Source organism: Penicillium digitatum, chromosome 3 (assembly GCF_016767815.1).
Source record: "Penicillium digitatum chromosome 3, complete sequence".
Lineage (NCBI taxonomy): Eukaryota > Fungi > Ascomycota > Eurotiomycetes > Eurotiales > Aspergillaceae > Penicillium > Penicillium digitatum.
In genome coordinates this window covers 346,384-366,009 of record NC_089386.1, presented here as the reverse complement: position 1 = coordinate 366,009, position 19,626 = coordinate 346,384, and the positions used below count along the sequence as shown (strand labels likewise).

The window sequence follows — 19,626 nt, the reverse complement described above, 5'->3', positions numbered from 1 at the left end:
GAGGGGAAGGGAAGGGGAAAGGGAAAGGGAAAAGGACAAGGAAGGGGCGAAGTAAAAAGGGATCGTGGGCCCTCTCATCGTAGAAAAACTCATTCAAGGTGAAGCACAGGGGATATGTGAAGGTGTGGACTTCGGCCTTGTACTGTCATTTTCAATTCTTACAACTTGGCCCAGCCGCTTCGGGACCAACGGGGAGAGCTTAATACCTGGACGTGACAATACAATACCACAGTACCGATATATGTACGGAGTACATCTTCGTTCATTTCATCTCTTTTATTCTCTTCTGATTATTAAAGACATTTACAGGTGGAATGCTGAGAGATTCAAGATCTTCAAGGCCATCTGGGTATTCTCGCCTCTTACTTAGACCGGAACTTGACATTCTAGCTCATCTCCAATGTGAGAAACAACCCAACCCTAACCCGTTGATGGATCTCATTCCACACCCGCTGTGTCCCGAAAATAACTCACTGACCGCATGATGTCTCGAGAGATGCGCTTTTTTTTTTCCCTCTTTTGGGTCTTTTACAATCAGAAGAACCTCACATCTCTTTGAGATCTAGTCCAAGTGGACCCATTCGCAACGGATCTGGTGAGGGTATCACGAGTCTTCTCACGAAGCCCCTACAAAGTACGGGTCGCCACTTCGGAAACTTGAACTTCGATTAGTCCACGGGTGAACCAAAAGAATTGCCAAATTACGCGACGCTGCCAAGGGATCGTCCAGACAAGGCACAAATACTTGTCGATTACAAAGAATTCATGGATACAGTATCTTGAGATAAAATATACACCTATCTAACCCTCTCGGGTCAAGTCTACACCTGAAATCCAATCAATTGCGCTTACTGTCACCCTCAGCTTTGCGTCGTTCAACTACTTGTGCCACGGCACGTTGCACCTCAGGACTGGACCGCACTCCGCCGAGGATGAGCCCTTCCTTCATACCCCGCCGGAGGGTTGATATACTTGCACGGTCACCACGGAAAGGTGCCAGACCCATCTGCAGCATCCGCGTCGCCTCCATATCCGTGCTGCGTGTCAACTGGATCAATTCTCTGATCTGCTGGACAGTCTGCGGTGATATCTTATCTTTGCCATTCCCATTTCCAGCAACTTTGGCGGTGGGCGGTGCGGCCTGCGAGATGAAGATGTGCAGCATGATGGAGGCGCGGCGTGCTAGCGTCAGGATCTGGAAGGGAAGGAGGTAGAATGAGTTCTTCGGGAGCCAAGCTTGTAGTGCGACGGGAAGGTATGCAGTGGGCATGAACACAGCCTGGGGATGCGTAATCAAGCCAAGTTCGAGGGTCAGCAATGCGGCGAACGTGTAGAAGCGCCACTAACAACAGAGTCAGCTTATGCAAGTGAATCTCTTCTCGTGATGATGTAATGTACTCACATAACGGCCCCAATTCGCCCACCACAGCCAGTTAAGTACAAGCATTGTGACAAGCCCGCCGATGTATTGCGGGACGATCGACTTGACCAACGAGGTCATCAAGAAGTCACGCATGGTTTTCTGCTCTCCCCATCCGAGCATATCTGTCCCGAACCGGTCGTACGCAAATCGCTTCACCGGGTCCACCAATGTTTCCTGCGCCTGTCGAAGGTACAGGAAGTAAGCATCGGATCCGCTGTCTAGCCCGACTTTGTCGGGGTGATACTGAGCTGCGAGCCGGCGGAATCGCGACTTGATTGCGCGTTCGTTGGCAAAAGGTGATACACCCAGGGCTTGGTAGTAATCGCCTGCAAGTTGTACCTGGTAAAAGGTCTCGTAGAGTGTATAGAGGAGGTAGCTTGTGATTACGAAGATGAAGATACGGCGACGATGACGCTCATATCGTGGAGTTTGAGGGAGTGGCTTGGGTTCGCCAGCACGGATAGTGATGCCATAGTAGACGGATTGCAGGAACGATGTGGCATACTGTTATTCATGTCAGCTTCCATTCCACGTGTTGTATAGCTCCGAAGCTCCGAATAGCTGCTCCACTCACATTGGGAAGAATAGCCCATCCGAAGAAAGGAAGAAGCGAGGCCATGGTGATTAAGAGATTTCACCTGAGTAATCCCAAAAATACCATATCAAAAATAACCAGAAATTTAAAAGATCAAGATAGAGATCCTAAGCATCATTTGGCGTTTACAACAGTAGACCCCCAAATAGCAGTTCCCCAACATGTCCCGAGGGGTTCATTCGCTCTGTCACCGCCCAGCCCCACCGCCTTCCCATCTCGTCATACCAAAAGTCAGATGAAAAAAAAGTTCTCGACGCCCAAAAGAAAAAAAAAAAGAAGCACTCCAATCCCTCCACATCGACACGACAAGCTCCGTGGAGCGCCCAAATTGCCTCCACGATGGCAATTGACGCAATGGAAATCGATAGCCTGCCGCTACGCACAGCGGACGCAGAGCGCAAGCGCAAGTCCAAGAAGGACGCATCCGCCGCATCACCATCCAAAAAGCGAAAGCAAACCTCTTCCTCAAAAGCAACTCCACAACAAGTCCAAGGCTCAAATCCCGAGTCTCCCTTCACCCTCACAACAGCAACCCTCTACCTGCCCCTGTCGCCCATCTCCATCTCGCCGACGCACGCGCTGGCCTCGCTGCTGGCCGAGCATCTCTCGCCACTGCTCCTGACCTACTTCCCACCACTGAAAGGTGTCGTCTTGGCCTACTCCAATGCCTCAATTTCCAGCAAGCCGCCGGCTAGTCCCCGCTCTTCTTTTGATCTGAATCCGCAGCCGCTCACGCTCGCTACAACAGCGGACGAGTACGGTGTCTTGTACGTCTACCTGACTGCCACATTCCTGGTGTTCCGGCCGAAGCGCGGACAGACCCTTGATGGATGGGTGAATGTGCAGTCGGAGGGATTCCTCGGCGCTGTCGTGTTCAATCTGTTCTCTGTCGGCGTTGAGCGCAAGCGTCTGCCCTCGAACTGGAAATGGGTTCCGCCTGGTGAGGAGGCTGAGACGCCGGCTGTGGCCTATGATGACTCAGGCTCTGACAAGGACATGGCGGATTTCGACGCTGAGAAGGAATGTTTCAGGCCTACTACACTTTCTGCGGAGGAGATCCCGATTGACGGCGAGGAGGATGAGTCTGCTCACACTGGGTATTTCCAATCTGTTTCCGGACACCGTGTGAATGGATCTGTGCGTTTCCGTGTTGTTGATGTGGATGTTATTCCCGGTTCTGAGCGGGATCGTGGGTTCCTCAGCATCGAGGGAACTATGCTTTCCGTTGAGGAGGAGGAGAAGCTTTTGGAGTCTGAGCGCCAGGGACAGTCTTTGCCTCCCTCGTTCTATTCATCGCATCAGAAGGTCTCTGGTTCTATCCCCGTGATGAGCGTCCCGGCGGCGTCGGCGGTGCAGGAGCTCTCGACTGTGGATGTGCACCTTGAGCCCAGTCCCAAGAAGGAGAAGAAGGAGAAGAAGGAAAAGAAGGAGAAGAAAGAGAAGAAGGAGAAGAAAGAGAAGAAGGAAAAGACTGAAAAGACTGAAAAGAAAGAAAAGAAGTCCAAGTCTTCCAAGTCGAAGACCAAGGACGAATAAATTCGCTCTGTGGACATGTCTGCATGAGCACCGATATCATACATCACTGTTGACTAAATCCTGGATGGGCGTTCCGGTTTGCTTGTTCTTATTTTCAGGGTCGACTTCGAATGTGTATATGGCAATTGAACATTTAAAGAAAACACTTCATTTCAAGCCATCTCTGACAGGTTATCCATAAAGATCTATATTTCAAATCCTCCATCATTTTCTTATATCCCATCAAATCTTGACCGCCAAAACATCCACACCACCAACGATCTCCCGCTTCCCAGGCATCTTCCCAACCCTCATCAACTCCGCAGACTTGGTCATAACCGGATCAACCCCCATAGTAGCAACCGCCACAACGGTCTCCCCAGCCGTATAAAAGGCAACAAACTTTGCCTCCCCCTTCTCCTGCAAAACAACATCATCATACCCGTTGACTGGATTTCCGCAGTACCTCAACTGCGCCCCAAGCGCCGACCAAAACACCGGAATAAACGCTTTGTGTTTCAACGACGACAACGGACCGCGCTGCGCATGTACGATTGCGCGTGCAGCCGCACGTCCCGCATTCTGCGCGACGTTCCAGTGCTCGATACGGACTGGCGAGCCGGCAGCATCAGCACCAGGGCCGTGGTAGGGGTATGTTGCTATATCACCGACTGCAAAGACAGAGTCTTGCAGTCCTGGGACGAGGAAGTGGGAAGTTGTTTTGATGGAGCCGTCTTTTTCGAGGGTAACGGATTTGTTCTCACGGAGGAAGTCTGTTGCTGGACGGACACCGACGCCTAGGATGACGACGTCGGCTGGGAGGGTTGTTCCGTCTTTTAGGTGAACTGCACCGACGCTGTGAGTGTTTGAAGGGGACGCTGTTGCGTGGCTCACGTTTGCCGAGAGGTTGAATTTGATGCCGGCCTTTTCTAGGTTTGATTGGAAGATTCGGCCGACTTGAGTGCCCATAACGCGCTCCATTGGGGAGGTTTCCATGCCTACTATTGTCACGTTGTGGGATTTTGAGAGTGCGTTGCCGACTTCCATGCCGATGAAGGAGCTGCCAATCACCACTACGTTTCTTTTTTCTTGGCCGGCGGCTGCTAGGATGGACTCCACGTCTTGGATTGTGCGGAGGGTAAAGATATTGTTCAGTTCGCCTTTGAAGCCCTGTAGCGGGAGTCTGCGGGGGACACCGCCTGTTGCTAGAACCAGTTTTGTGTAAGAAATGTTTCGGCCGGATCTGGTGGTGATGGATTTTTGTTCGAAGTCCACGGCTGTCACTTCATCTGTGATGGTTTCTATGGCGGCTTCGGTGTACCACTCTCGTGGCCGCCATTGGATCTTCGCTGGGTCTGTGATTAGGGCTTTAGATAGCTTGGTTCGATCTATGATTAGATCGGGCTCTTGGGAAATGATAGTAATTGATCCGGGGTATTTTAGCTCCCGGAGGGCTTGAATCAGGCCAAGAGTTCCACTTCCTCTGTTTGGTGTTAGCGTGGGGATCTGATAATCTAAAATGAGCGGGTATGTAGAAACATGTGTAGAGGGTGTATGAAATATGGAGGGTCGCCATAAAGCAACCGTGAAGTAACCGAGCATATAACTGGTCCATAGGGCACAGCATCCCTGAGATTTAAGAAAAAGGCGCAAAAAAAAAAAAAGTTATCGCCCGGGGGCGATCCGGCAACTCGAGATCAAGCAGCACTCGAGCTGAGGACGGGCTGGCTCCAAACAAGCGGTGCGCCAATCGTCGCCAACGACAACCGCTTGACCAAATGCCCGCCCATCCAGACACACCGGGCAGTGGGATATATCACGCGAAATGTGCACCATGATGAGGTTTAAAAAAAAAGTGCGACTTACCCTCCAACAACAACCAACCTCTCCTTCGGCTGTGACACGCTACATTTCACAACTGGATTGCGCTGTCCTGCTTTTACATCTTCTTCTTTGGCAATGATGTACACGCCACCTTCTCTTTCGAAGACTTCGAACTTGTTCAGCGCGTTGGGGGCTGGGGCATCCTCAACATCGCCAGTTGTGACGTTGTAGCAGGCTGTATGTGTTAGTAAGTAACTCTTTGTTCATTTCTTCTTCTTGATTGAAATCCAAACCAAGAAACTTACCTCCATGCCAGGGACATGTAAGCCTTCCATCTCCAGTCACGACGCCATTCTTCAGTGGCGCTCCATAATGCGTGCACCGCGGACTAAGGGCATGGACTATGCCGTCCAGCTTGACGAGGAGAACTTTCCCATCTTCAATTCCTTCTATTTCAGCCTCGATTTTGTCTAGAGAGTTGAGGGATGTGAAGGAGGAGATATCTTTGAGTTTGTATTCTTTGGACATTGTGGATAGGTGTGATAGATTGCGTTTTGATTGGATTGACTTGGAAGAAGATGAAAGTGCAGAAAGTGAAGAAAACGTAGTAAAAAGAGAAGAAGAAGTAGAAGAAGAAGAGGTCCAGAGTAAGCTGGTTATGCGGGGGGAGGGAATATGGCGTAATGTCAAGAGTAGACAGTTACACCGCCGGGAGACTTGGAGAGATGGCCACGTACTTAGACGGTGCATGGTCAGGATTCAAATGGAAAAAGAGGGAAAATTTGCTTAATCATGAAGTCAATTTCTTGATTCAATTGACTGCTCTACTTTGACTGAGATGTCAAGTTATATGCAACACCTCTGAAGTATACATCGTGACATCACTTCATGAATCCAACCAATCACTAGCAGGGGTTTATCATCTACAACATTCAAAAATCTTGTTTTAACTGTGAGCCCGAAATCAAATAACCGGAATTAAATGGACTGAGTAAGATTATAGACATCATAGCTCTGTATCCGTACATATACGCCATATAAATTTTGGCTTAGAGGCATGATGATGCTAACTAGTGGAAGGTCAATGAAGGGACTTGATCTGACAACTTGCACTAGATCTATGCCAAGGATATCTTGAAAGATGAAGTGAACCTGATTGTTCTGAGTCAAATGCTCAACTAGGGATCTCTATCAACTATAATATTATTACAACGTGGATGCTTAATAGTAGTATACGCGTGCCCGTCCTAAATGAATAGCAATTGAAGTTTCGAAATACCTACTCTAGCTGCCAAGATGATCCTTTCACAGCATTTTATATCAGCTTTCACGTTCGGCTAAGGGACCTTCGGGGTAGTTCATAACCTCAACAACATAGTCTCTATCGTCAACAAACGACAAAGACGTCTCAAGTGTATATAGCCCTAATTCGCAACTTTACCCAACATGAGTAGTCCCGTAATCGGGCAAATTCCTGGACAAATTATTCTGTACCACAGTCAAATTGGTGTACACAGCCATATGGAGCTCAAAGTTCGAAGGTGCAAATCTCTGTAAGTTTTTTTAGAGCCGCTACCTGTGTGATAATCCCAGACAACACCGTGGTGGGTATCAAAGAATAGGCAAGCAACTTCTCGAGAGGGGCGCTTTTGTCGTCGCCACGTTTGGCGAGCGGACCAGCAGCCCGCTGGTGCGCATAGCTAGCGGGTCTAGCTCGGCGGCGGCTATGTCCCTACCCATGACATGCTCGGTGTAATTGTGCCCCATGTCTCTGATATCCAGCATGTCGATGATGGTCCTGCATGATAAAGTGAGGGCATACTAAAAACGACGAAGTGTAGGGGGATAGTGCATGCCACAAATCAAGTTAATCAAGGGAGGTACAGAGATATGGATCCATCCAGTCCGGGGTTTCATCTATAGTAACCGGCATAGTCAAGGCTACCCCAACACCCGTCCGATAAACATCGAATAACAAACCCGCGATGGTGCAGTACGTATCTAACTGCAATGACTCAAACTCCATAAGCGGGCTGCCCGTTGGAAGGACAAATGTTATAGATTGGTCGGAGGAGTGCGGTTGCCTGCATAATTCCCCTCGAAGGCGACTTTCCAGAGCTGAAGGATACAGATGCTATGACATTACTGACAGTGTTCTTTCTTTTCATGACCTGCAAGAACATTCAGAATAATAGAACATTTGGTATTGAACCGAAATGAATTTATGTTCAGGAATAAAAAGAATGTGCAAGCCTAGACGCCATCGCTCTGCGCCTGTACATATACAGACAATATAAAAATGCCAACAATACATCCTCGTCTCTTCAACTTTCAATTAAAAAAACGTAACCCATAAACCGTATTTTAGAACTTTCGCGAGGAGCGCCTCTTCTTCTGACTGGAAGGACTAATACTAACTTCCACCATATGTTGGAGTCTTCCCGTAGAAGCTCGGGGTGGACGTCCAGACGAGCGAGGAATGTCCTTTTCACCTTGTGACTTCCCATACACTGCAAATTTGGAGCGCTGGGATGGATTTTGGTCGGAGGTGCTGGGTTCCGGAGATTCACGTGGGCTGAAAGTGAGGTCAATCACCTCGGATGCCTGGGAGGCGGGTATTTGGGAGGCGGGTTCGGATTCATGTACTAGCTGAGAGAGTTTGGAGCGAGTAGACGCGACGGGGGATTCTGTATCGAATGCCGAAGGGAGTGAGGCTTGCTTTTGAGACTGGGCATCCTGTTGGGCACTCATTGGTGGGTTGGGAGAGCGCGAATTGGATGCCCGTGGGGAGTCAAGCGGCGAGAAATTGAGGTCCAGGTAGGAGTTCTGCACACTGTCTTTTAACCGCTCAGGACTCTGATTGCCATTATTGACGTCGGCTTCGCTGTTGTCTTCGCTAGTGACAAGTGAATCGCCTAGCTCTGATGGCCCATTTCTTAATCTGTTCAAAAGATCTCTCCGTGATTCAGAAGAACTGTTGGGGGTCGCATTGTCCTTATCTCTCTTCGTATCTCTTTTCACAGAAAGAGACTTAGAATCAGATGCACCATAATTACCATTGTGGTCAATGGTGGACAAAAGTGAGCCAGACTGAGGACCGCTGTCCCCGGAATCGCCAGGCGGCGCGAGATCTTCGTTAACAACCTGCCGCTCATGCTCTTGATGCCCAGCCATGTCTTGGTCCTCAGAATGGACTGCGAAGGATTGATTTGCAGAAGCGTATGACAATACCGAAGGATCCTCACCTCGATTGAATTGAGCAGACGGTGTTTCTCCTCCAATGAGGGTCTGGCCTTCAAGCTCGCGGCTGAGCTTAACACCAGGGGTCATTTGCTGCCAGGATCGAGCGGAGTGGAATCCAGTGAAAGAGGGCGAAGGGATCGGAGGTGTAATGCTGCGCTCATCGGATCCTCTCTGGACTTGGATCTGTGGCACACCTCTGCCAGGAGTCTGTTGGATAGGTTCATCGGGCATACCCGGGGATTCAGGAAGGGATTCAAGACGGCTGACTTCATTTCCGATGGTGGCAAAGGTTGTGTCATCAAGATACATTTCGTCAGACAGGGCTTTTTGGGCATTCGGAGCGGATTCTTGAACTACAGAGACACTTGGGCATGTAAGCATGAGCCTTCAAGCATCGTTTATTTCACTAACATGCTACCTTCTCGGCTTTTGTTCTGGTCCTCAGAATCTGCACCCGACCGCGCTGCAGCTTGGAGAAGCTTCGGATCGCTGAGTTCCGCAAAGGCAAGCTCGCGATAGCCATCATCCTCTCCTTCGTCGTTGGCTAGGTCTGGTACTTCAAACTTGCTGAATTGACGGGGCTCGTCAAACTCGCTGGATGCGGAAGGTGCCTTTCGGTCTCGCTTGGCCAGTAGTACATTAATCACCCCATTGTCTTTGACAGAGCGTACCTCAGCTACGCGGTACTCAGACAGCTGAGGCTGCCAGTTCGTGGCTTTGGATAAGTCTAGCTGTCGGAATGCGATAATTGCGCCGACCCTCGCTTCGCTCTCAGTCAAATCAGGTACAGAACTCATGTCGGCGGGAGGCGGAGGGAGGTCATCGAAGGTGGCCCTTTCAGGTTCAGGAGCATCGTCATAGTTGATCTGATCTCCTTCAGCTTCGCCTGCATAACGGCCTTCATAGTAAGGAGCAGCTTCGCCTTCCCAGTGACCCCCATATTGCGGATCAGCCTCACCTTCGTAATGACTCACGTGATTGGCTTGGTCATCTCCGCCTTGATATTGCTCATCATGGCCGTAGTAAGTCCCAATTTCATCGTATTCCCCTTGCTCCTCATATTCTTCGTAAAACTGGACACGCTGCTTTCTCTTGCGCTTCTTGTTGGGGCCTTTGAGCTCACGGATCAATGCATTGGCTTCTTGATCCCAGCGTTGAACAAAAGGATAAGGAGGCGCGGTCATGTCAACTTGAGGATAGAGACACTCGACAGCACAGATAACAAGTTTGTTTTGCCAATCAACGTCGGATGCATCTTCTTCCTCTTGTATGTGGTCTGTCTCTTCTTGGGTGTCTCGCTTGGAAAATTTGTGTCGGGGCCCGCACGCACTAGCTTTAGCAGCGATCTTTCTCCGCGTTTCTTCTTCGTCTTCCTTGGTCTTCGGGGTTCGCATTCCCAGAGATCCAAAGAGCATGCGTCGTGAGCTAGCTATGTCCAGGGTACGTCGGTTCGAAGGTTCCTGTTCCGGCTGATCCTTGCCGGGCACTTCTTCTAAAATAGGGGTCTCCCCAACGGTAGATGTAGCAGGCGGGAGATTTCCTTTCTCTGATATTTCGCTTACATCAACACCATTACCCAACGCAAGAGCGCGGAGCAGTTTCTGGCGTCTGGCTTCGAACTCTTTCTGCTCCTGTTCCTTTTTCTCTCTCTTTTGTCTCTTGTTGGAAGATTCAGTAGACTCTTGCTCCGGTTCCACAGGTTGTTGGGGTTTTACCAATTGCTCGGGCTTAAGATTTTGTTCCGGAGTATACCAGCCTCCGTGGCGGTCCTCCCACTCCCGCAATGCATCAAAGCCTGCTTGTTGGGGGAGAGCACCTAGCTCCTTGAGCTTGGATAGACGGCGGCGTAGTTTCATGCGGTTGTTACTCTTTTTGGTGCGTATGGACCCTTCGCCAGGAGCACCCACTGAAACCAGCCGTTGCGCCTTTTCTACAGGTAGGCCAGCTTCCTCTTCGGAATCTGAGTCCGAGTCAGATGAGTCAGATTCTTCGGAGCTTGAAGATGAATCTGACTCAAGCGCCTCCCCTGCGGGCTTTACCTCACTTGTAGAGTTAACATCGTCAGATTTATCATTGCAATCTTCCTCAGAATCGCTGTCAGAAGAAGACGTAGATGAATCGGATAAATCAGAAGAATCAGAATCGGAAGTTTCGGCAGCACTATCCTTGATATGTAGGGCCTGCAGAACTTGCGCTGGTTTTGATAGGTCAGGCAAATTCTCATCCTCCTGGTCATCTCCCTTGTTGAACCTCACAGCCTTGGAGATCCTAGGAGGTGAGTCGTCTGCGCGAGAGCGCTTGCTGGAGAGAGACGAGGCAGCTGCAAGTGACCCCTTGGAAGTTGGCCGATTGACTATCGAGGTAGCACGTAGTGGGTGTCCACTAGCATTCCGAGTCTGATTCCTGATATCAACAAATTGAGAAGCTTCTTCGAAGTCATCTTTGAGCGCTTGGAGTTCGCTTTCCAATTCATCCTCCACAATTTCAGGCATGTCAGATACACTCGATTCACTGTCAGATTCCGCGGTGTGGTCAACAGGGTGACGAATAACCGTAGCCAGGGAGTCTTCATGCTCGGCGGGAATTATCGAAAGCTCCTTTCCGAGCCCGGTGTTTTGAGGTGGAAGCCACTCTCCATCACCTTCCTCGTCAGCGTGGGCTCCCTCGGCCACAAACTCTGGAGCGTGCCCCCAGCCAGAAAAGACGGTCCGCCGCTTCTTCCTTGGGGGTATGGTAATTGCAGGACGTGTGGAGGTAGTTCTTTTCAAGAACGGTGACCCGAAAGGCACCCCGTCGATTAGATGCTTACCTTCGGCAGTAATTTGGTGGCGACCACACAGTCTTCTGGTCCGGAGATCTGCTAGTTGAAGGGCGCGGATACTAAAACGCGACACGTTAGTCCACTGTACGATATGAAAATGTTGTCAAATGACATACACAACTTCGTCTCCATCTCGGAGTAAGCCGTCGACCTCCATAAAATGGAGACATTCCGAGCCAGCAACTTCGACAACATAATCTTCCAATCCCCACTGGCCACTGAATTCCGCGTCCAAGATACTAGGCTCCGTTTCCAGCGGCACAACTTCGTTCACATCCTCGAGGAGCTGTGCGACCGTGTACCCACCATTCGAGAAGGCGATGTTCGGGGCGCGAGACGATGCGACAGCCGCGGTTGATGCAGGGCGTTGAGTCCCATATTCGCCTAGCATCGAAGTAGACGAAGTCGTCGTCCAGAGAATGCGCGTGACTGGCAGGCCATGGCGCGAAATAACAAGGTGGAGACGCATGGTGGATGACTAGTCGCGAGCTAAATCATGGACGCGGTGAGCGGACTTTTTCGTGTTGCAATGGGGAGGTTTCGAGTCGAGTATTTGGAGGCAATTTTTGGATGCTGGGTAAATCCAGTTGGCCCAGAGCTGGTCTAACAGATTGGATTAAGATTGAAAGTGAGGATAGATGCCCGTAAGGTTGGACATATGCTCAAGTGGAAGAAGAAAGCGACTGATCAGACATCAACCCGCGTGGATGGTACGCTAACCGTTTTTTGGAATAGCGCATATCATGTTCCATCAACTTGGCTAAGACAGGTCCTGTATCCTGGCGTCGTGGTGTTTGGTTCAGCACGGGTCCTTGAATTTCTGCAATTGTTGCCAGGTGAAAAACACACTGTTTGGTAGTCAATGCATGAACGCTCAAAGGATCTACCCAGTTGGATGGAACGTAAGTGGTATCTGACCGCACAACTGGCGAATGCTCAACAAACCAGGTATTTCCATCAAGCACCTGTCGAAGGAAAATGCTTTCCTCATAAACGGTTAAAAAGCCGTATCTACAGCGAAGTTACAGCATACAATCAACCAGTTGGCCTAGAAGATGCCTGATTTTGATGTTAATTTGAAGGGCGCGTGTGATCTGGTGTGCTGCTACCCAAGGTACTTTGACCTCTCCCAGAACGCGCCAATGATGAGTATGTTGATTCTGTGGATCAAGGTTTGAAATCATGGCCATATCAGGAGACTTGGTATACTGTAATCCGCTAGCCTTAAAGTCTGCAAAGATCGTATTGAGCAACTGAACCTCAAAGACTGCCCCGAGGACTTGTCCTAAATTTTGCTCGATGTGACCATGTACGCCCGCTTCCTCGGCAACCAAAAACTTCTCAGCAGCCAGACTGCACGATATGAGGTCGATCTGAATTGTAGATCTTCTCCATGGTTGCCGCGTGTAGGTTTGTTCTACATCTCTGGCAAAGTTCGGCCACTGACGCAGTGGCCCTCGGAAAAGAATTGGGCTTCGAGTATTTGAACTTGTCCTCTTCTCACTAATTCTGAGAGGGGGGGAGGGGGGATTCGATGATATCACGGGGCGTCAGGGAGCGCGGCATCTTTGCTTTGGTGTGTTCTGCATCAAACGGTGGTAAATATACACAGATAACATCAACACCTCTGGACCCTAAATTCTTACTCACGGTTGCGTAAATAGGATAGTGGTTGTGTGGGATGAAGATGAGTTTGGGCTAAAGATTCTTAAGTGGTACTGTGTTGTTGATAGTGCTTACTTTTGTAGACTACCGTCGGGCTCTACCAGGCAACACACCAACTGCCCCCCTCTTCGAAGCGCCAAACTATCGTTACCAGCGTCTCTCTCCTACAACGCATCTTCTCACCTTCTAAGGTGATGTTTTAGATATCCAAGCTTCGCGGACCCCAAGTTCTCAGAGCCCGTCCCAATTGTTATCGGCGAATCCAATTTCGCGTCGTGGTCAATCGCACTTCAGTGTGCTTTTTTTGAGCTTCTCAGCAGCAAACAGTTCCAGCCCGCTTCCAAGAGTCTATCTCTTAACGAGTGGACTCGCAGTCTTGCCACCTTCCTCTTTACCTTCACTCTGCTATTCACCGTCTCCCACACCCTATATCAATGGCTCTTAACGCTCATATCGTATCAAAGCCTCCATAAAACCTTTGTGGTCCACACTTATAGCACCGTCTTCGAGAAATTCTATAAGTGAGTTGCCCTTAATTGCGATGGCGCCACCACTCGGTGACAGTTCGTGATCAAGTGGCGTACCGCATACACCAAATTCGCCAACGCGTGCGGTCATCAATCCCGGTATTCAGTAGTGGCTCAATGGCCTTCGTCCCTCTCACACTGACTCGTTTGAGCACATGCTTGATCGGCACCTTCTCGGGCTTCATTATTTTGGAGAATCGACGTCTCGCTAGCCAGTCTAGCTAAACACCCAACGATGTCCCTCAAGACGTAAATTTCTCCTACAGAAAACCCAGCAGTGCTCTTCACACACCACTTGCGTAAGACGGTACACACTTCAGAGCAATACCATCTCAATCCCGTAAATGGCAAAACGGCTAACGAAGTCAACCTCTAGGGTGTAGCGGGTTGTCCTTTCGGTGACGGAGTTGTCCTTTTAAACATTCCCTAACAATGTAGAGGATAACTGATAGCTTGGTATAAAAATGAAAGAGATCTATGGTCTCAACACTGTATGAAACTACCAATAGATAGGACATGAAAAAATACTCTGAGTCCTCTAACAAAAATGACAGAATACGCTCTTTTTCCAATCTATGCGGATAAAGCTAACTAAATTTATCATACAATCTATGGGGGCTATACTGTCATGACGGTCCATAGATTTTCCGGGTATTACACCCTGTTTTCAACCATATATTGCACCCATTGGTTTCGACATTAGGGCCTAATATCTATGTCGCTGCAATGACAAACGGATTTTCTGTTTGTCCCTATGATCTTTTGGCCTAGCGGGTTCATGGTCTTAAGTAATCCATCAGGAGTAGCGGCCTGGTTTGCCTACGGGATTACATAGCTAGTTAGTGAGACAGAAATAGGTTCATCTTTCCAGCCATCATCAGCTTGTACCACACGTGGGTTCTAGAGCCAAACGTAATTTGACAGTTGAAAGGACAAGAAAAAGAGAGTATTGGTTCTTCACAGCACTCATAGCAATCTGCATGACCAATACTCCTACCACATGCAGCCGTTCTCATCTTCCCTCCAATCCGCTTCGTTGCGTGAGATACCTGGCATAAGAGTACCGGGGTTCCGGTCTTGGAGGGCAAGTGCAAATTGATAAAAAAGAAGCGATCTCCCCACTCCTGCGGGTTGTCGGGACGATAAGCGAATTGAAACCCGGAGATGTGCCTATGGAGTGTTAGATAATGATCCCCTATTTTGGAATGATAGTTTAGGCATACATTTAACCAGAAGATTCGTCATAGATAATGTTAGATGGAGTAGCCATGAGTGGCATAGACCTGAATTGCAAAAAATTCCTGCTTAATGTTAGCTGGAAGTGACCACAAGAAGGCTTCGTAATCATATGCGAAAACCTGACGAAACTTGTTGCGGATAACTTCTCTCTCGCTAAAGGGTCCAAGCCAGAATTTGATAAGGTCAAAGGAATCGCCTGGAACTTTCTTCCGGACAATGTAGGTAACCAAGCCCCCAGGAACCATGTCGTCTTCCCGTTGCTTGCTTTCCTAATAGCCGAGTAGCCTAGGAACAACCTCACATCCGTGTACCATGAATGACTTCGGGGCGATCAGTTCACGGTTGCCTCGCCCCTCAACCGTCTGCCTAGCCCGGATTTCTGTCTTCGTGATTGTCGAGACCGGCGGGGCGACAAAGAAACTTTGCTGAGGTGGATGAGATGCCAATACCATCAGTGACATCTTTTTGAGTCAACCAGTCTGGATCCTCTTTCAGCTTTTCGACAATTCCCTAGGTCTGTGCAGGGAAGTGTAACGACTCTTCAGCAACAGCACCAAGCGTGATCTCAATCCCTTCGAGGTCAGTGAGGTATTCAAGGGGTGATGTCATGTTGGTTTGGCTATGTGAAGAGAAGAGGAATCTTAATGGCGATTTGTGACTGGTGCTAAGAGAGAGAGAGAGAGAGAGAGAGAGAGAGAGAGAGAGAGAGAAGTTGCAGAATCACAGGGCAAACAATCAATGTATTACTTGCCACTGCACATTACGACTACCTACATGATACGAGTAGTCCCGTCACTAGGTAAGCTCTTATATTTCTCAACTATTTCTTATCTTGTCCTTCGCACATTCTAATATGAACTATGAGGTGGCTGCATAATAATTGGCATTTCAATTCTTCTCTTTTTTCTATTAGTAGCCTAGTGTATTCTGGAGATAGGATAGAGTTAAGGACAAATTGATTTGTTGAATTGGGTAATTTTTCTCTTTTTTTTCTTCTCTCTGACCAGGCACTAACGTCCCCATAGACCTATGGTGTATTTCAAGAACAAGGGAAATTGTAAACACACTTTTCAACACTGAAATTTGATGGGGTATCAAGGTTTGAAGGTAGCAATAACGCAGATGATTTGATGGGCAATGCTGTGAGTGCTGGAATAAACACTGGTCAAGTGCCATGGAGCTCCAATTAATTTCAAACCCGGATACTGAGCGTGTAAGAGGGAAGAATGTGACCAAGTTAGTTAAATCAAACAACCTATTGAACCCATTAGCCTTTAGGATTCGGACTTCGTGGCACAGGCTTCCGATTAGGAACACCCAAGTTCATAGGACGAAGATTATTCCATGAAGGCTGGCGTTGCACAGTTTGGGGAGGGTTCAGCTGATCCCCCGCAACAGGCTCATACTGTGGCGGGCTTTCTTCATCAACGGTGTTTCGAGGAACTTTCATCATACTCGCTGGACGTCTCACGGGGGATGCGGGAGGCGATCCATATTGGGATTCCGGTGGTGTGGTAGGTAGCATGTCGAAGGACTCTGAGGAAGCACGATTGCCTCGGAGACGAGGCGCCGAGGATGAGGATCCTTCTGCATCCTCAAGCGCCTTGCCCGGTTGGGCTGCGGACTTTGAATCAGCTCCAGATTCTAGTGTGCGTTGTGATGAGGCTTCTGGTGGGTGATACTCGCGGCGCGGTCCGTCCACTGGACTCAGGTGGTCTCCCATTGTATCCTCGTAACTGGGTGGTGCATCGTCATATATATCTCCGGAGTTGACGGGTACAGGCTCGCCTGTTGGCCGTGGTGGCACGGGCGGTCGGCTGTTTCCCGCCTCTATTGGCAAGCTGGGCTGGGGTTTCATCTTAGAGGCAGATGACTGAAGTGATGCAGCGGCCATCGCATCCAGGAGGGCCTGCGGTGGGGCAATTCCCGAGAACACTCTGACTGGCAATCGCAGGGGCAGAACACTAAGCTGAGGCTATGACATGGTTAGCCAAGAGACAACTCTAGGGGTTGGTGATTCAACATACCTGGACTCCATAAGTTAAGCCCAGTCGAATTTCCAGCTCGTAAGATCTTTCAATATTACATGTCTCAAATGACGGTGCCACCGAGTTAGGTAAGGGAGACCGATTCCAAAGGTTTGGATCAATGGTCCAATCAGTGCCTACGGGGTCCTCTGGCCTGCCCAATGGGATGCTCAGATTGCTGCGGCTCATGATAAGCCATGAGTTAATTTCGGTGCGGTTAAGATCATGGGCCAAAATTTTCGTAAAGGATATTAGTTCCACCTGCAACATCTGGAGGAAGATTACGTCCGGTCCCTCGGTCAGCCTTTTAGCGATGAGACGGAGGGGGACAGGTTCGTTGCAAGTGAGAATAGACGGGTTCGGCAGTCGAGCATCCACAGACACCCGAGGAGGTTCTGCGTATGATATTCGGGGTGCAGAAGATCCCCGTGAGAAGATACTTTTTTTCTTGTGCGGTACATGCATCTTGGGGAATTGGTGTTGCCGCCTGGCGTAGGTTTCTTCATTGGGATTCCCGACTCTTGGTGGCTCAATTGGAAGGAAATTCAGAGGCACAATCTGAGAAATCAATTAGCGAGTGCAATGATAGCGTTTTATCCAAAGAGATCACTTACCGATCTGATGTTTTCTTTGTAGAACTGCGGCCGGATGACTGTGGCCTTGACGAAATATTTGATATCTGCTACGCCCGGAAACCCGCTTAAAGACGGTGGGAGGGTCTTTCGGACGTGTCGGTTGGTGTCTTTAGCTACCTCGACTTTTAACCCAGAAAAGTTTAGATTGGTGAGCATGCTGTTGGCGGTGCTGCACGAATTATTGAAGGGAAACTAGTAGAGCGTTAAAAGTGTTCCAACTGCAATATGATAGCCTCTTTACCTTGAATTCGAAAGGGTACTCATATGACCCTGCGGCAAAGGTATATGCAGGCGTAGGGGATCCCTTCTGCATCACACCCGGTGTCGGGAAGACGGTAGCAACCTTGTACAAGATCTATATTCGTTAGTTAACCAATCCTCCAGTCAGTATTTTGCCTCATCGATAGGTACGATAGACCATATCTTCTTACCTTATGAACCTCAAGCTCAGTTCGCTTTTTATCCGAGTGCGCATTTTGGGGATTCTTGGGACCGGATAGACGGGTGCGGCTCTCACACTCCAGTTTGACCTGGATTGCCCCAATGGCTGTTTCAGTCGGTAGCTGTAGCACAACCTTGCCCTTGAGGAAGTCCAAATTTGTATAATGGGTGTGGCGGCTGTCCAAGATGATGTTTGCGGACATGGCGGCGGGCGCCCTGGCCCTGGCGGGGCTCTCTCTTCGGTTGGTGTTTGAAAGGTCAAAGGGGGAAACGCGGTCGCTAGAAAAATTGCACGAAAGTTATCAAGCTCTCGGAACTTGCAAATATGGCAAGCTCAGTGCGAAAAAGATGCTGGGCCCGTAAGATGAGGGGAAATGCGGATTATATGAGAAGGATCTTGGAATGACGTTTTGGGCGTTTGCGGATCAACTGATTGCCAAGCAACATGCAACTGCCGCAGTCTCGCCGTGCTTATTCAGGGACTTTTGCATCAAAGGCTCGCGGTCTACAAGGTCAGATTTGGTATTTATGCTGCGCCTCAATATTACCACAGCCACACTTTAAAAAACAATTCCGCTATTTCCCGGACAAGTCTAACTGTGTCTGTACACTCTTTCATAGCTACATACTTCGATACCAGATATACTATCTTGAAATTTAATCATCTATTTCACCAATTGACAGATTTACTAGATTGATCTCACTATACAAAATAAATGTTTATAGGATGCAAGAATAGGAAGAAAACAACCAGGACTCCCAACTTCAGGCACCAGAATTTCCATATCAAATCAGGATCCAGCCACAACAGGGCTGAGGGGGAATTCAACTATATCCAGTTTCACTTCGTCAAAGTCCTTCTTTTGCCAACATGTCTAGTGAACAGGCGACTTATTAGTCCCAAATAACCCAATAGAACCGCAACACATACCTGCAATGTCCAAGTAAAGTGCAATTGCGTTAAACCTGCATTAAGATCAGCTTAATTCCCGAAATACAATATGCAATCAACTAACTTCCGTTTGTTGCCCGTGACTTCTCCGACTAGCCACTTGAGCCGGTTGGTCCAGTTGATCAGGTCTAGATGGCTCACGCCCATGAGGGTTCCTTTGTATCCTGCATCGCCTCCCCAGCGGCTACTAGACACGCTGACTAGGCCGTCATTGGGCCCTTCAATCTCCGCAAGTACTCGGTGTGAAAGCCGAAAAGCGGACCATACACCTGGCTCCACAGCTGCTCCATAGGAGAAATATCTGGAGAATGTTAGAAGGGCGTAAAGTGGAGAGAATACAGGGCACTTACCTAACATCATCCATATCTGGGGTAGTGGGGTTGAAGGTCTCCGTCATGTATTTTCGTGTTAGTTGCGAAAATGCACCCGTCTCGACATTTAGTCGATGAAGAGCATAATAGATCTGAGGTAGGCGATCGGCTGGATAGAAAATAATGTTATCTTTTGAGCTATGTCAGTAAGCAAGCAAACATTGACGAACCTCCAATTTGATCAAATATATAGTCCGCCACAGATGAGCCTGTCAGACAATTAGTAGAAAGGCAAATTAAAAGCTATGCTGCGCCAGACCTCGATGCGGAGACGCGATAGTAGTCAGTGACAAAATTTTGAACTTCTCCGGTCGTATGTGACTGATCATATATCGCGAATCAAGACCA

At 48.9% G+C, this 19,626-nt stretch overlaps 7 protein-coding genes across 7 annotated transcripts; 1 reads left to right on the top strand and 6 right to left on the bottom strand.

Moving 5' to 3' along the window:
- Nucleotides 1-838: 838 nt before the first annotated feature.
- Pdw03_7702 (Membrane associated DnaJ chaperone, putative) lies at nucleotides 839-2,042 on the bottom strand (the record flags this gene model as incomplete). The annotated part of the gene is made up of 3 exons (XM_014677365.1): nucleotides 839-1,342; nucleotides 1,403-1,927; nucleotides 1,998-2,042. The coding sequence occupies 3 exons, from the start codon at nucleotides 2,040-2,042 to the stop codon at nucleotides 839-841; spliced, it is 1,074 nt and encodes a 357-aa protein (XP_014532851.1).
- A 315-nt stretch (nucleotides 2,043-2,357) lies between these two features.
- Pdw03_7701 (RNA polymerase I subunit Rpa43, putative) lies at nucleotides 2,358-3,554 on the top strand (the record flags this gene model as incomplete). Its single annotated transcript, XM_014677364.1, has 1 exon — nucleotides 2,358-3,554. One exon carries the CDS (start codon nucleotides 2,358-2,360, stop codon nucleotides 3,552-3,554), a length of 1,197 nt encoding a protein of 398 aa, XP_014532850.1.
- A 222-nt stretch (nucleotides 3,555-3,776) lies between these two features.
- Nucleotides 3,777-5,885, bottom strand: Pdw03_7700 (AIF-like mitochondrial oxidoreductase (Nfrl), putative; the record flags this gene model as incomplete). Its single annotated transcript, XM_014677363.1, has 3 exons — nucleotides 3,777-5,016; nucleotides 5,400-5,592; nucleotides 5,663-5,885. 3 exons carry the CDS (start codon nucleotides 5,883-5,885, stop codon nucleotides 3,777-3,779), a joined length of 1,656 nt encoding a protein of 551 aa, XP_014532849.1.
- A 1,836-nt stretch (nucleotides 5,886-7,721) lies between these two features.
- On the bottom strand, nucleotides 7,722-11,890 carry Pdw03_7699 (uncharacterized protein; the record flags this gene model as incomplete). Its single annotated transcript, XM_014677362.1, has 3 exons — nucleotides 7,722-8,964; nucleotides 9,012-11,480; nucleotides 11,538-11,890. The coding sequence occupies 3 exons, from the start codon at nucleotides 11,888-11,890 to the stop codon at nucleotides 7,722-7,724; spliced, it is 4,065 nt and encodes a 1,354-aa protein (XP_014532848.1).
- A 4,229-nt stretch (nucleotides 11,891-16,119) lies between these two features.
- Pdw03_7698 (Arrestin-like, N-terminal) lies at nucleotides 16,120-16,377 on the bottom strand (the record flags this gene model as incomplete). The annotated part of the gene is made up of 1 exon (XM_066101746.1): nucleotides 16,120-16,377. The coding sequence occupies one exon, from the start codon at nucleotides 16,375-16,377 to the stop codon at nucleotides 16,120-16,122; it is 258 nt and encodes an 85-aa protein (XP_065956829.1).
- A 70-nt stretch (nucleotides 16,378-16,447) lies between these two features.
- Nucleotides 16,448-18,158, bottom strand: Pdw03_7697 (Arrestin-like, N-terminal; the record flags this gene model as incomplete). The annotated part of the gene is made up of 6 exons (XM_066101745.1): nucleotides 16,448-16,469; nucleotides 16,535-16,827; nucleotides 16,880-17,437; nucleotides 17,494-17,706; nucleotides 17,756-17,869; nucleotides 17,946-18,158. The coding sequence occupies 6 exons, from the start codon at nucleotides 18,156-18,158 to the stop codon at nucleotides 16,448-16,450; spliced, it is 1,413 nt and encodes a 470-aa protein (XP_065956828.1).
- A 646-nt stretch (nucleotides 18,159-18,804) lies between these two features.
- Nucleotides 18,805-19,607, bottom strand: Pdw03_7696 (Arrestin-like, N-terminal; the record flags this gene model as incomplete). The annotated part of the gene is made up of 6 exons (XM_066101744.1): nucleotides 18,805-18,830; nucleotides 18,887-18,921; nucleotides 18,972-19,208; nucleotides 19,258-19,387; nucleotides 19,449-19,487; nucleotides 19,538-19,607. The coding sequence occupies 6 exons, from the start codon at nucleotides 19,605-19,607 to the stop codon at nucleotides 18,805-18,807; spliced, it is 537 nt and encodes a 178-aa protein (XP_065956827.1).
- Nucleotides 19,608-19,626: the final 19 nt, after the last annotated feature.